Here is a 15376-nt window from a genome sequence, read left to right on the forward strand (position 1 = left end):
ACTGTGGGACAGTTTCAAAGGCTAATGAAATTGATTTTAATAATGCTGCCACCTCCACTTGTATAGTTCAACATTGCAAATTTGACTTCTTGAGTTACTTTGGCAGCAGTACAAAAGTTGGTGTTGCAGCCCCTTAAAACTGACCTATTGAGAGCTGGGGGTAGAAGGATTGTTTATAAAATCAACCTTAGACAGTTATATTTGTCTTAATCTTCTAGCGTAGACCAGGCCTGAGAGAGTGACTAGCCCTAGTCATCATAAAACTAAATTTTACAATGCAGAGGGTGAAACACATGCATAGTTTTTGCTCTTGACTAGTCCTCCTTCTCTTCTCTTCCCACTCCCAGAAAGCTATGCTTTTTGTATTCTGTTTTTGGCACTTACATGCTGCTGGGCTTATTTATAAGACATAATCACAGAGATGTTTTGAGATATTTAGGAAGAGGAGTTTGAATATTAGGACTTCCAGAATCTCTCTCCCTGGGGAGAAGCATACTCTGATTAGCTCAACAACACTGACGTTAGAATAGTAAACAACATCTACTTTGTAATTTCCAAATTCATTACGTCATGTACCAAAGGTTTGCACTGGATTGTCTTGGGCAATAGATGGTTACTATATTTACACTAAATGATTCATAAGTGTACGAGTGTATAACTCTCCCATTGTCTGTTTTACTTTAGCTGCTCAACTTATTCCCTATGGTTTGTTGATTAGTTTGCTAATGGCTCCCATTTGTAAAACTTGTAGTCATTTCTGTGTTTATCACTCCTTTAATTGCAATCTTTTGCTTGATTCTAGGCAACGATTTGTTTATGATTTTTGAAAAAGGATAACTAAATGTTTTAATGTTGTTTGTTGTGCAATTTCACTGCTATGATTTGATTTCTAGCGATGACACTCCCTGCAAATATTTCTATGAAATTAAATTTTGCTGTTAAAATTTTAAAACAAAAATATACTCAATTATACAGCTTAAAACTAGAAGAGATGACTAGAATAGTGCTTCCCAAACTGTGTGCTACATCACGCTGGGTGCCAGAGAGGGGTTTTAAGTGTGCCATGGAAATTTTGCCATGATTCAGAGAATTTTTATTTAGTTAAGTAAATCTTTTATCAGTTAGAGTCTTTGGATTTTATTTTTTCTTTATATTTTCCTTGATCCATTACTAATTTGTCTTTTTCAGTCAGAGTGCTCTCATACTGAACCTCACTTTTGACCAGTCAAACTCTGTATCATGGAGTACTTTTGATGACATATTTGTGCATGATTGATGCTGGCTTGACTTGATTTCACAGCGCTTGGATTGATAAGAAAAGCTGATTTCACATCAAGAGCAGAGGCGTACTTTTCCTCTTAAAAGAGAGGGTTTTATTTCATAACGATGGGAAAAGAGAGGTTACTCACCGTAGTAATGGTGGTTCTTCGAGATGTGTCCCCGTTGGTGCTCCACATTAGGTGTCGGGCTCGCCCGGCACTGCAGATCGGATCTTCCAAGCAGTTTCTGCCGGACCGCGCATGCGCCGGTGCGCACCACGCCCTTGCGCGCTCCTGGCCACGTACGCGATCCGGTCCCCGCCAGTTCCTTGACCAACCGCCTCGGATGCTCCTGCAAAACACTAAACAGAGATCCGAAGCGGGGAGGATGGGCGGGTAGTGGAGCACCCACGGGGACACATCTCGAAGAACCACCGTTACTACGGTGAGTAACCTCTCTTTCTTCTTCGAGTGTCCCCGTGGGTGCTCCACATTAGGTGACTACACAGCAGTAACCCAAGATAGGAGGTGGGTAATCGGATTATGTGCAGCTTGTCCCCGAGAGGACCGCTGTCGAGAGATGGGTATCCTCTTGGAATACCCTGTGAAGGGCGTAATGTTTGGCGAAGGTGTCATAGGATGACCAGGTCGCCGCTCTGCAAATGTCTTTTAGCGCAACGCCCTTGAAAAAGGCTGTTGATGCCGCCACTGCCCTAGTGGAATGAGCCCTGGGCGTGGCCAGTAAAGGAGTCTTTTTGAGTTCGTAGCACATTTTTATGCAGGATACGATGTGCTTCGAGATTCTCTGCGAGGAGAGACCTTCTCCTTTCGATTTGGGAGCGAGAGAGACTAGGAGTCTATCCGTTTTCCGGAAGGACTTCGTCCTGTCTATATAGAAGGCTAGCGCCCTCCTCACGTCCAGGAGGTATAGGCGTGCCTCTTTGTTAGAGTTATGAGGCTTTGGATAAAACGAGGGTAAAACAATAGGTTCGTTAATATGAAACTCAGAAGAAACTTAAGGAACAAAGGCTGGATGCAGCCGTATGGTTACCGCCTCCTTGGAAAAAACAGTGCAGGGTGGCATTGCCATAACTGCCGCAAGCTCGCTCACCCTGCGAGCTGACGTGATTGCGAGAAGAAAGGTCGTCTTTATCGTTAGGAGGCAGAGGGAAACCGTGGCCAAAGGCTCGAACGGTGGTCCCGTTAGCGCATTAAGCACCAGGTCCAAGTTCCACGAAGGTGGAAGTGGTTTCCGAGGGGGGTATAGGTTTACCAACCCTTTGAGGAACCTGGTAACCATGGGATGGGCGAACACCGTGTGCCCTTCCTCTTCGTGTCTGAACGCTGAAATGGCGGCAAGGTGGACCTTTAACGAGGCTAGTGAGAGTCATCCTCTCTTGAGGTCCAGTAGATACTCTAATATTACAGGTATAGGCACTGAAAGGGGGGCTAGCTGTTTTGTAGAACACCATGCCGTGAAGCGAGTCCATTTCTGCTTGTAGGTCTTCCTGGTGGAAGCCCTCCTGCTACTTTCTAGGACTTGTTGCACTTCCTCCGTACATGTGCTCTCTAGGGAGCTGAGCCATGGATTAACCACACTTGTAGTCACAGGCCTTGGGGGTGCAGATGCACTATGGACCCCTGGGCTTGCGTGAGCAGATCCGGCGCCACCGGAAGGGGCATCGGTGGACAGTCCGACATGCGCAGGAGTAGGGGGAACCATTGCTGTCGATCCCACGTTGGGACTATCAGGATCATTCGGGCTCCGTCCCTCCTGGCTTTCTGAAAGACTTTGTGGATCAGCACTGTAGAAGCAAAAGCGCAAAGCAGGGGGCCCCTCCAGGAGATCGCGAGTGCCTCCCCCAGGGACCCCCGTCCCAGTCCTGCCCTGGAGCAGAATCGTAGGCACTTCTTGTTGTGTTGAGTAGCAAACAGGTCTATCTGGGGAAAACCCCATGCGTGAAAAATCGGTCGTAGCAGATCGGGACGGATCTGCCACTCGTGCGTGAGTGCGAAACGCCTGCTCAGCTGGTCTGCCTTCACATTGTGTGCGCCTGGTAAGTACGAGGCTTTCAAGGTTATATTGTTGGCGATGCACCAGTTCCACAACCGGACTGCTTCCACACATAAGGCACGGGACCGAGCTCCTCCTTGCCGATTTATATAAAACATGGTGGAGGTATTGTCTGTACTGATCCCGACTACTTTGCCTTGTATATGGTCTCGAAAGTGTCTGCAGGCGTTGAACACTGCTCTGAGCTCCAATATATTTATGTGCAGTGACTGCTCCGTGGAGGACCACAGCCCTTGCATCACCTCTTCGCCCATGTGTGCTCCCCACCCTATGAGGGAGGCATCTGTAGTAAGAAAAACCGATATTTGTGGTTGGTGGAAGGGTACCCCTGTTAGCAAGTTCTTGGGGTTTACCCACCATTGCAGGGATTTGCGCACCTCTGTTGTGGGCAACACCACCCTGTGAACGGTGTGTGCTGCCGGTTTGTATACGCTCGCCAGCCAGTGCTGCATGCTGCGCATGTGTAACCTGGCGTTCTGTACTACGAACGTTGCTGCTGCCATGTGGCCCAGAAGCTGTAAGCACGTCAGAACCGGCACCGTAGGGCTGAAGGTGATGACTTCCACGAGGGAGCCGATGACCCGAAAGCGAGTCTCTGGTAGATACACTCTCGCTGTAATAGAATTTGTGTGTGCCCCTATGAACTCTATGTCCTGTGTGGGGTCTATCTTTGATTTTGCCAGATTGATCACCAGGCCGAGCGAAGAGAACGTGCCTGCTGTGACGCGTATCATGCGTAGTACCTCCTCCTTCGAGGCCCCTTTGAGTAGGCAGTCGTCCAGATACGGGAATATAAATACTACCTGTCTGTGCAGGTAGGCTGACACCACTGCCAAGGTCTTGGTGAAGACTCTGGGGGCCGAGGAGAGGCCAAACGGTAGGACCTTGTATTGAAAATGTTCTTTGCCTACCATGAACCGGAGGAATCGTCGGTGAGCCGGATGGATAGTTATGTGAAAATACGCGTCTTGTAAGTCGAGGGCTGCGAACCAATCTCCATCGTCCAGTGCCGTAAGGATGGAGGCGATTGTGATCATCCGAAAGCGTTGCTTGCGCAGGTACCGGTTGAGGCCTCGAAGATCTAAGATGGGCCTCCAGCCTCCTGTCTTTTTCTCCATGAGGAAGTACCTCGAGTAGAACCCTCTCCCTTGCAGTTGCTCCGGCACTCTTTCCACTGTCCCTATGAGCATGAGATGGTCTACCTCCTGCTTGAGCCTCTCTACATGGGAGGCCTCCTGGAGGCGGGGCCTGGGTGGAGGTCATGGCGGTGGGAGTGACTGGAAGGGGATGGCGTACCCCGTGGCTATGATCTCCAGCACCCATTTGTCTGTGGTGATCCTTTGCCACTGGTCATAGAATGGTCGGAGGCGATGGTGGAATAACCGCTTCGGATGACCTTGTGCGATGGTAGCAATGGCGCAGCCCTTGATCTGTGTGTCAAACTTGTGGCCTTTGGCCCTGCCCCGAGGACGCACGGCTCTGCTGGGAACGTCGCCTGGGAGTTCTGTACTGCTGGTGCTGTTGATGTCGCCCTTGCTCGTAACCCCTGTGGTACTGGGGACGCTGTTGCTGGTACTGGTACCATCTTTGTTGAGGGTAGTACTTCTTTCTGTATGGAGGGGTGTAAATCCCCAGGGTCCTAAGTGTGGCTCTTGAGTCTTTACTGGAATGAAGGACCGAGTCAGTTGATTGAGCAAACAGCTTCTGAGAGTCGAAGGGAAGATCAACTATCTTTGACTGCAGATCCCTCGGTATACCCGAAGTCTGGAGCCAGGACTCGATTCGCATCACCACTGCCATAGCTGTGGAGCGTGCTGCTGTGTCCGCAACATCCAGGGCGATCTGAACTCCTGTCCTCGAGGCCGCGTAGCCTTCTTGCACGATGGCCTTGAGCACCGGTTTCTTGTCCTCTGGAAGCGAGTCCATGAGGGAGGTTAACCTAGTGTAGTTGTCGAAATTATGGTTCGCTAAATGCGCTGCGTAATTTGCCATTCACAACAGTAGAGTGGAGGAGGAGTAGACCTTTCTGCCGAACAGCTCTAGCTTCTTGGCATCTTTGTCTGTTCCCCCCGTCTTGAATTGAGATGTCTTTGATCTTTGTTGCGACGACTCCACCACCAAGGAATTTGGTTGTGGGTGGCTGAACAGGAACTCCATGCCCTTCGCCGGCACGAAGTATTTCTTATCCGCTCTCTTGTGGACAGGCGGAATAGTCACAGGGGTCTGCCATATCATAGTGGCGGACTCCAAGATTGCTTCATCAAGCGGTATTGCTATTTTGGAAGAGGCCGGAGGTCTCAGATTTTTGAGGAGCTTATGGTGTTTCTCTTGCACCTCTGCTGTCTGGATGCCTTGCGTGAAGGCCACCCTCTTAAACAGCTCTTGAAAGTGTTTGAGATCGTCCGGAGGATGGACGTCCCCCGGGGCCGTAGCCTCGTCCGGGAAGGAGAGCGAGGAACCACTAGGGTACGCCTCTCTGGACTGTTCCGGTTCCTGTTGGTGATGGTATATCCGCTCGCTGGAAGCTTGCAAGGGAAACTCTCGGGGTTCCATAACCAGTTCCCCCTGAGCTACTTGAGTCTCTGTCCCCATTTGCGATTGCCCTCGGGGATACGGGACCGTCTGTGGGGATCTTTCCCTGGTAGACTGCCGGTGGTGTCTATGCCCTGTGTGATAGGGACGACCATGGCAGCATGGGCACTGTTCTTGGGAAGGTGACCTGGACCACTCCCTTGGTGCATACCCTCTGCGTCTGGGGGAGCGAGATCATCGAGAGACCTGGGACACTGGAGAGAGCGATTTGTGATAGTACTCCAGCGGCTCAAACCCCAGGAAGGGTGAAGGTGGTCCCAGCCAGGGCGAGGTTGGTTGTAAAAATGGAGACGGGGGCTCCGGGTAGGCTAGGGGGGACCCCTGCCTTCTAGTTGGAGTCTGCAGCATGAGCGGAGGGCTGAGAGAAAGCAACTCTGCAGCCCTGTCTGGAGAGGGGCTGCGGTGCCTTGTTTTGTGTGCAGCCTTCCCCATCCCTTGAGGGTGTGGCTCCGTCCCCTGACGTGCAGGGATCTCGGCCCCATCCGCGCCACGCTCGGCACGCTCATGGGCGGTGCTGCACGGGCGGTGTCCTCCGGTGCCTGCAGGCTGCGTGCCTGCGCACTCTGCACCGCCGGTTCCCCGGGGGTCGGTGCCACTGCCTGCGGTGCCGCCGGTACCGGTGCTTGTTTAGCCGCCGCCCTGCCTGCGGTGTGGGGCGGCTGTTTGATTATTGGAGGCTGAGCCACCTCCACGTGGCTCTCCATGCCGCCACCGATCAGCTGTTGCTGAGGCTGGGGGCTGTGCACTCCTCCCGTCCCGCTCGCTGTTGCTGCCGGCAGGGATCAGGCTGGGGAGACTTTCCTCCGTTTTTGCGCTGATGGGGTGAGGGAGGCAGCTTTCCTTTTATGGGCCCCGGAGGGTCCCTCCTGCTGCGGCCGCTCCGGCACGTCTGGCTGGAGGGCCTTGTCGAAGAGCAGCATTTTAAGCCGCATCTCCCTGTCCTTCCTTGCTCTGGCTGTTAATTTTGCACAGAAGGAGCATTTCTGCGTGACATGGGACTCCCCAAGGCACCTTATGCAGTGACTGTGTCCATCAGACGCTGGCATTGCCTCTCAGCAAGACTCACATTTCTTGAATCCTGAAGAGGACATTGTTGGTGAGTCTTTTAGTTGTTAATGGGGTACTTAGCACCTTCTCTGTGCTGTTTTCCCCCTCTCCGATAGCCTGCCGTGGCAGGAGGGCTAATGGCCCTAGGCTCCTGGCCTCCGGTGCTCCGCTTGTTACTAGGACTGGACTGAATGCCGTCCCGCTTGTTGTTTCTTTCTTTTTTTTTTTTTTTGAAAATAAGAAATGGCTAACTGAACAATAGACTAAGAACTTGAAAACTTTAAAGAAAAACAATTAAAACCATTGAATACGCTAACTTGGCCGTAGCCTAGTCAGATTCCGTCTGCAGCCGACGGCAGTTAAGAGGAGCTGGTGGGGACCGGATCGCGCACGTGGCCAGGAGCGCGCAAGGGAGCGGTGTGCACCGGCGCATGCGCGGTCCAGCAGAAACTGCTTGGAAGATCTGATCTGCGGCGCTGGGCGAGCCCGACACCTAATGTGGAGCACCCACGGGGACACTCGAAGAAGAACAACCGTTATAATCTATATATCATTGGCTGCAGATATATGTAATTTTCCCAAGAAATAGGGTTCTGTTTGTCTGGATATGCAGGGCACCTCAGGTTCCTGAGCTGCCCGTGCAGGCAGTGTATTGCCAAGAGTGGTACATGTATATCCACAAGCACAGGGAAAATACCAGCTTTAAGGGCACGTCGAAGCAGTCACAATTATATTTATACTACATTGTATTTAATTGGTGTGTGTGAGAACTCGAATATTTTTACTCTGCTCCAATTTGTTCCTTTTTTTACATTCACATACTTTTTACCACATTTAAACACCAAAAATTCAACTTGTTTACTTTGTTATTTGTTTAAATTTTTGAATCCCATTTTCTTGCAGAAATTCACCCATGATAATGGCCACATTTTTGAAAGGAGATAGTCAATCAGAGGATCAGATGAATTTTGCAAAATAATGAATCTGCAAAAAAGAGAACCAAGATACAAAACAGACAGTATCACGATAATTACTTGGCATTTGGATTCACTTAGTTTGGTGATCTTGCTGCGCCTCTGCTTGAATGTCTTATTTGCTGGCTCAAGTTATCAAATAAAGCCATGGTTTCAAGCAAGCTGAAATGACATCTCCCAACTTACTTCCAGAAGGACATCAATTACTGTAAGCAGTTGCGAGAACAAAATGCAAAACAAAGCTGTCTCATGAGACCATTGGTGAAGGTATCAGATCATGCACAAGAGGCCAGCTTCAATGTTGCCAGATTGATTGCTAAAGCAAATGGCCTCATACTATTGCTTAAACTTTTATTCTGCCAAAAAATTACTTGCACTTTGATAGGTCCACAAGCAGTAAATGAGGCAGAGTTCCCCTTTTCTGATAAACCCATCAGTAGATGCACTGAAGACATGTCAAAGGATGTAGACACCATCTTGATTGAGAAAATCAAAGAGGCAGGACAATTTTCTCCCTGCAAATTGATGAATCTACAGACATTTGACAGTTGTGCACAGCTAATTGCAGCTGTTCAGTTTGCTGAAGACAACTTGAGAGAACATTATTTATTCTGCAAGGAACTTCCACAGAAAATAACAGAAAAAATTCAGAGTGACAGATGACTATTTCAAAATAAATGGAAATTCATAGAAGAATTGCATGAGCATATGTGCAGATGGTGTGGCAGCAATGAACAAAGGACAAGATGAAAATCCGGGGTTCAAATCACTCACTGCTTTCTGCAGAGGGAGGCTCTCGTATGAAATAGCTTGCCAGCTGAGTTGATATCCACACTAAAAGAAGTTGTGAAAATGGACAAGTTCATCAAATCCAGACCGCTTCAGTCATGCCTTTTTTTCTATTTTATGTGAAGAAATGGGAGCAGAACATCAATCTCTTCTCCTCCATACTGGCGGCTTTCAAAGGCAAAGTTCTGTCATGAATTTATGACGTGAGGGAAGAAATGAAGCAATTTATGGACAGTGAGATCCAGTATGTCAATCTATTACAACAAAAATGCAGGTTGGAAAAACTGGCCTATTTGGCTGATGTATTTAGGCACCTAAATGAACTGAATCCGACACAAACAGAACATATTGACATGACCAGACAAGTTAGAGGGCATCCAGTCAAAACTTAAACTTTGCAGAGAAACAGGTCATGGTTCACTCCAGATGTTCAAGTGACCTTCTAGCTCAGGCCAGGATGAAAGGCTACTCCCACCTGGGGAGCAACATTTGAATTTGCTTCAGGACAAGCATGGCCATTATTTCAGAATGGAGCAGTTTGATTGGATTCAAAATCCTTTTGCATCATCTTCAGAAAAATCAACAATGGACTTATCTTTGAACGAAAAGGAAGAATTTTTGGATGTCAGGAATAATTACACCCTTGAGATCAAATTTATAGCATGCGCCATACCAGATCAAAACAGTGACCCATCTAGTCCTGCCCATACTGACATGCCCAGCAATCCCATCTTTGGCAGCAGTCACAATTAGGTACTTCAGAAGATGGAATAAACTCCCCTGGCTTACTACAGTTGCCATATGACCTGTCACCATAGGGCATTATTTTCCTAGTCCTGTTGGTTAGTTGAGTATTCCTCTGCAAGGATGACAATGTTGCTGTTCTCATTATCCAGATAAGTGTCTAATCCCTTATTGAATTTCACTAGGCTATTTGCATCAGTATTTTCTGCTTGTGGTGAATGTTATATGTTAATTATGTGCTGCATAAGAGTACAATTTATACACCATTAAATTTGATGTGCTCTTCAAACTAAAAAGTCCCTTATTTTTGTATCATGAGAACACAGGTACCAAAGTTGCTCATTTTCTATTCCTCTATCCTCTTCCCCTATCTTTTCTGTAAGTAAGACAGTCATTTCAAACTCTTCAGAGGGAAGTTTTTCCATACAACTATTATTTCTTGCGTCTCTCCCAACCCATTCTATTTCTGGCATGTCTCACTGCACCTGCTACAAAAGAGAAAATCAATGCTCAAAGATAATTAGCATGTAGTCAAGAGGTCACCACTCAATCATCAATCCCTCATATTTGGAGGGAGAAAACTCATCTCTTAAATGCCATCTTCCTGGAGATGTGACACTACTACAGACACTCCAAGGATAGAAGAAATCTTCTGAAGATTTTCTAACCTCTTCTACAGCAAATTACATGGGACCAAATTCCTGTCAGTTTCACTGCCTCTTCTAGGGGTCTGAATAGCAGGAACTGAAAAATTGATCCGTTTTCACTTTGCTGTTTCTTAGAAAGCTATGAGTGGAGGGGGCACATCAGTTTGGCAAACAGAATAATCCAACTTTTATTGGATGTGGGGGAAAAAACCCTCTAAAGGCACACCAACAATTTAATTGGTATTTTTACAGTAACTTACTAAACTCTTTGGTAAAGAGTGCCTTCACTTACCAAATCACAAAAGGAAGGAAAGTAATGGTGGCAGATATATTTGAGGGTCCTAAAACCCATGCTTTGGGGGGTTCAGATAGCCGTGCCTGGGAATTAGGAGGGGATTTTTTGTTCTCCTGGTATATTCTGGGAGATTTAGCTTCTTCCTCTGGAGCATCAAGAATGTCCACAACTGGAGACAAGACACTGTGTTGAGTGCGTCAGGGCTCTGAAGTGGCACTGAGTATTCTGTCTCTTTCAGGTGCTTTTCTGGCAAGTTCTTGCTTACATGCATGAGCTCTAACTGGCTGGCATATGTGGGTCAAGGAAGAAATTTTCCTCTGGGTCAAATCTGCAGTGACCTAGGGCAGGTTTTCCTTTCCTCCATAACATGTGGGTCACGTGGCTAGTGAGCAGGACACGATAGACTTATTCAAATTTGCCCCACCTGCTCCTTTTAAGTGACATTGTGACTCCCTGTGCAAGGAGGCCAAACTGGGAACCAAGGCCCAGCCCCACAGGACAGGAAATGCCACTGCTGCTCCACTCTTGAGCCCTTGACCCACCCAATAGAAACACTTGCTACCAGCTGTGGGCACTCCAATAATCAGCTGCATGGCACCCGAATCTTTCTTGAGTGGCTATCCAAGTGCTCCTCTTTGAGCACTGCCTCAGGTCCTCCCTTCCCCACCGGCCTGGATTAGGCTTGCAGTTCTGGGGTGGAGAGTGCAGGTACATAAGAGTAGGTGGCAAAATGCAGCTGGTGAGTGGTCTCAGTGAAGAGTTTGGGAATCATGGGCCTGGCAGGTCCTGCTCTGGGAAGAAAGGGAGCAGAGAAGTGCAGGATGGAGTAGAAGTACATGGTCCAGGGTGAGAAACGGTAACTTCTAACACCCAAAGCAACAGGACTCCAAGGAGCCCTAGGTTTTGAAGCAGAGGCATTGGAGTCAGTTGGGGATGCGTAATTCCCTTTCAGGAACAGGCTCCCCCACGGGACAGTGTCCCCATGGAGCGATATCCCTCAGGGTAGCAGATATGGGAAAACATTCCTGGGCACAGAAAGTGTGTGGGGTAAATCAGGCTCAATTAGGGTTGCCAGGCATCAAGTTTTTGACCAGAACACCCAGTCAAAAAAGGACATAGGTCTCTCTGGTCAGCATTGCTGATCAGGCCATTAGAAGTCCAGTCGGAAGCACAGCAGAGCTAAGGCACCCTCCCTGTTTTCCCCAACTCTGGTCAGCTCATGGAAGCAGCCAGCATTTCCCTCTGGCTCAAATGTGGAGGGTTGGCCAGGGGAGCTCTGTACACTGACCCTATCCCCAGCACCACTGCCATAGATCCCATTGGCTGGTAACTACAGCCAATTGGAGCTGCAGGGCAGCACCTGTAGGCATGGGAAGCACACACTGTTCAGAGCTGCTTAGCTGTGCCTCCTAGCAGCCAGACATGGCACTTGCTTCCAGGCGCAGTGCTGCACCAGGGCAGGCTCTGAGCCTGCTTTAGCTCCACTGTGCTGCCAATTGGGTGTTACCTGAGTTTAAGCACCACCCAGCTGAATCCCACACCCCAAACCCTCTGGCTCAGGTCATATCCTGAAGTGCCCAAAACTGCGTCCCAAGCCCTACCCTGCACCCCAACCTCTTACCACAGCCTCTTCTGGATCTCCCATCCTGATACTTCTCCTGCACACAAACTCCTGTCTCTGAGCCCTTTCATGCACTCCAGATCCCTGAGTCCTAGGCCAGAGTTCCCTCATGCAAACCAAGCCCCTCACCCCCACCTCAAAAGCTCCAACTCCCCCCCTGCACCAACCCCTTACTCCACACTGGAGCCCCCCTTACACTTTTAATTCCTCATTTCCAGCCCAACCCCAGAGCCTGCAGCCCTCCCCACCCATTGTTTCCTGAGCCTCTGCCCCAGTCCAGGGAAAGAGAGTAAGGGCAAGGGAGAGGAGGGATGGGGCAGGCTACGGGTGTTCAATTCTGTACAGTTAGAACGTAGCCAAGTAACCTTAGGCCTAATAAGGAGAAAGTGTCTGGCAGTTTGGGGGAGAGGGGGCGGGCGCTGGAGAGAGACTGTCCAGAGGGTCCCTGGAAGTGTAGCCTGGGAGGGATTGTCCTGGAGGGCCCCTGCGGAACGGCAGGCTGGAAATGGGGGGCGTGAACTCAGGAGGGCTTGTCCTGGATGGCCCGTGTGGAAGGCAGTCTAGAGAATGGGTTCGGCGTGGGGCGGGCTGTCCCAGAGAGTGCCAGGGTAAGGGCAATCGGCGGGGGGGTTGGGCGGGCGCTGCCGCACAGGCCCTGTTGGAAGAAGGGTGGGGTGGCTGTCTGGTGGGTCCCTGCGGAAGGGAAGCACGGAGGGCTGTCTCAGAGGGCACCTACGGAAGTGCAAGCGGGGGATTGCTCCGGATGGCCACGGGCCATGAACAGCCCGGAGGGGTGAGGGGACTCAGGACAGATGTCTCGGCGGGTCCGTGGGAAAAGGCAGCCCGGGTGAGGGTCGGCCGAGGGTTTCCCGGAGGGCCCGGAGGGCCCGTAGGGGACGGTAGCCTGGTGAGGTCGCAGACGACCGAGAAGGAAGGAGGAAGGCGGGGGGAGGGGGGGGATACCGCGGTGGCTGACCCGTCTGATGGCAGCCAGCGTGTTCTCGGGCGCGTCATGTGCGCCGCCCCGGTGGGCAATGCGGGCGGCGGCGCCGCGGGGCTGCAGGATGTGCTGCGCTCGCTGCAGAGAGACTGGCTCCAGGCTGAAGAGCCGCAGCGCCAGGTAGAGGCCGCCCGTGAGCAGACAGGAGAGCGCCGGACTGCGGCTCAGCACTAGCAGCGCTCCGAGCAGCGTTGTGAAGGTGCCCAGCATAGTAGCCAGCCAGAGTGAAACCCCCGCTAGCAGCCGGGCAGAGATACAGCTGTTGCACTGTGGTCACACAATGACTCACCCTGAGACCCGCCAACCAATCAGCATGCGGCAATGTATATCCACCCACCAATCAGCCTCCTAAAGATTTTTGTCCTCAGCCACTCAGCAGCTGTCACTGGCAATCAACAGCCAATCACCATCCAGTTCTAGCCACGCCTCTATCCGTGAGCCAATCCTCAAGCACAGCCTGACCGAATCGGGGGACGAACGTGGCGGCGCTTGTGGCTTGTCTTATACCACCGGCAATGTTGCAAGAGTCTGATCCTACTCAGGCTCCTCGGAGTTTCCCAAAGAGGGGATCTTAACGGGTACAAAGGGGAATCTTGCAGCTAGCTCCTAATGCTCAATAGACCATGAGTCGATCATTTAAAAAAAAAACTAGAAGAGAAAAGCATCGCCAATACAAATGTACTTTGGGTTCTTTTGTTTTGTTTACTCCTGCATGTGTGTGGGGGCACGCTGTCCATGTTTCCAAACTTTCCTCTGGCCTCATGAGGGCTAGAAACTTACTTTTTATACGCGAAAGCTGAAATGATTGTACAATCTTTTGACTCCAACAGGTGTAACTGTAAGAGAAGCTATCTTGAGGGGTGGAAACACTTGTGCCTTTGAAAATTTCTCCTTTGTTACCAAAGAATGTCCAGAGAGCCATGATACATTTTCATTTAATTAGCCACCTAAGTATGATTGGCTTGTATTCTTAGGGTTTGTCCACCAATCTAGTTTATTCATGGCTAATTATATTGCGGCTGGTACTAAATGGACTTCCTAACTTTGGCAATGTTGCAGCACCTATCATAATTCGGTATTAAGTAAACTGGGTGATGCAGGTGTTTTGCAAAGGTGCTGCAGAGAGTGATACTTTTTTCAGATTATTTTTCAGACTGGTTTTGTTGAGTTTTCATCTTTTCTTATCTTGCATTTACAGACTTTTGGAATATACGAGTTATTTCAATAGTCTGTAGTGCCAAGGGTTTTTAGTTCAAGTAATGTCTGGTACGTTGAATCTTCAGCGTAATCAACCTGACTTTGTTCATATTGTTGGCTGTATTCTGAGAAAACCAGTCAGATATTTATAGACCTGAAATATGTTATAATGATTAATGACAATGCTCAGAAGACTATTTTTAAATCTTTTCACAAGTTCTGTGTTATTTTAAGATAACAAAGAAACAGGAGGACTTAAAGTGATAATTGATATAAAGATCTTGCTACTCATGATAACTCTCAGCCTGCCTTTATGCATACACCCACCAGAAACTAATGTCTCTACAAGCCTAAGCAGATTTAGCATGAGCTTACTCTAGCAGCTGTATCTTTTTCCAGCCCACCTGCCATATGCCTGCTTGCTGAACACTTTAGCAGTTCGTTGGTACAAATGGCTGAAGAACAGACAGAAGGGGTGATATTTTGAGAAAATCTAAGGGCCTGAGTCAGATGACATATAAAGGGATAAAGCTGGAATGTGAGTGACGCCTCTGTCTGTCCCAAGGCTGTGTTGACATATCACCATATCCCTCAAAAAATTAGCTCACTAATACAGCGTGGTGACACCCCCACTAGAGAATAACTGTGATGCTGTGTAAAGATGGTGTTGATTTCAGGGTCCTTGAAGTGCTATTAGGACCAGTGCACAGATTCCACTGAAAATCACCACAGGGGACTGGAACAATTTGTACATTGTGAGTACTAGGAACCATTGACCCAAACTGCAATGGAAACTGAAGCCTACTGCACCCCAATACTTCTAGCTCCCGCACCTGTTAATCAGGATGCTTCTGGGAATAACAGCATGACTCCCCATACCTGACATAAGATGGGAGTCACGTTCGCATTTCATTGGGAAGCACAGTGCCCCGCAGCCCTAACTACAAACCCTTGCATACAATGGTCCACAGGAAAGCCATCAGTTTAGGTTTCAATCCAACTACCATTCCCGGCATGCAACCCTGGGCGTCATATCGGGCGGGAAAGTGGGCGAGGGGAAGCAATGCATGCTGGGCTTCGTAGTATCCGTCCCTGTGAGTCGCCTTCAGCCGGAAGCTGTGACAGGGCGGCGGGAAG

The 15376-nt window shown here is 49.2% G+C and overlaps 1 protein-coding gene across 1 annotated transcript in view; it reads right to left on the minus strand.

Annotated features, from left to right (window-relative positions):
* Positions 1 to 13525, minus strand: part of GDE1 (glycerophosphodiester phosphodiesterase 1) — a 33355-nt gene extending 19830 nt beyond the window's left edge. Inside the window, exon 1 of the mRNA XM_075010873.1 lies at positions 13019 to 13525. Within this exon, the coding sequence (XP_074866974.1) occupies positions 13019 to 13252 (234 nt within the window). The 5' untranslated portion in view covers positions 13253 to 13525. The remainder of the gene's footprint in view (positions 1 to 13018) is intronic.
* Positions 13526 to 15376: the final 1851 nt, after the last annotated feature.

This window comes from Carettochelys insculpta, chromosome 16 (genome assembly GCF_033958435.1).
Source record: "Carettochelys insculpta isolate YL-2023 chromosome 16, ASM3395843v1, whole genome shotgun sequence".
Lineage (NCBI taxonomy): Eukaryota > Metazoa > Chordata > Testudines > Carettochelyidae > Carettochelys > Carettochelys insculpta.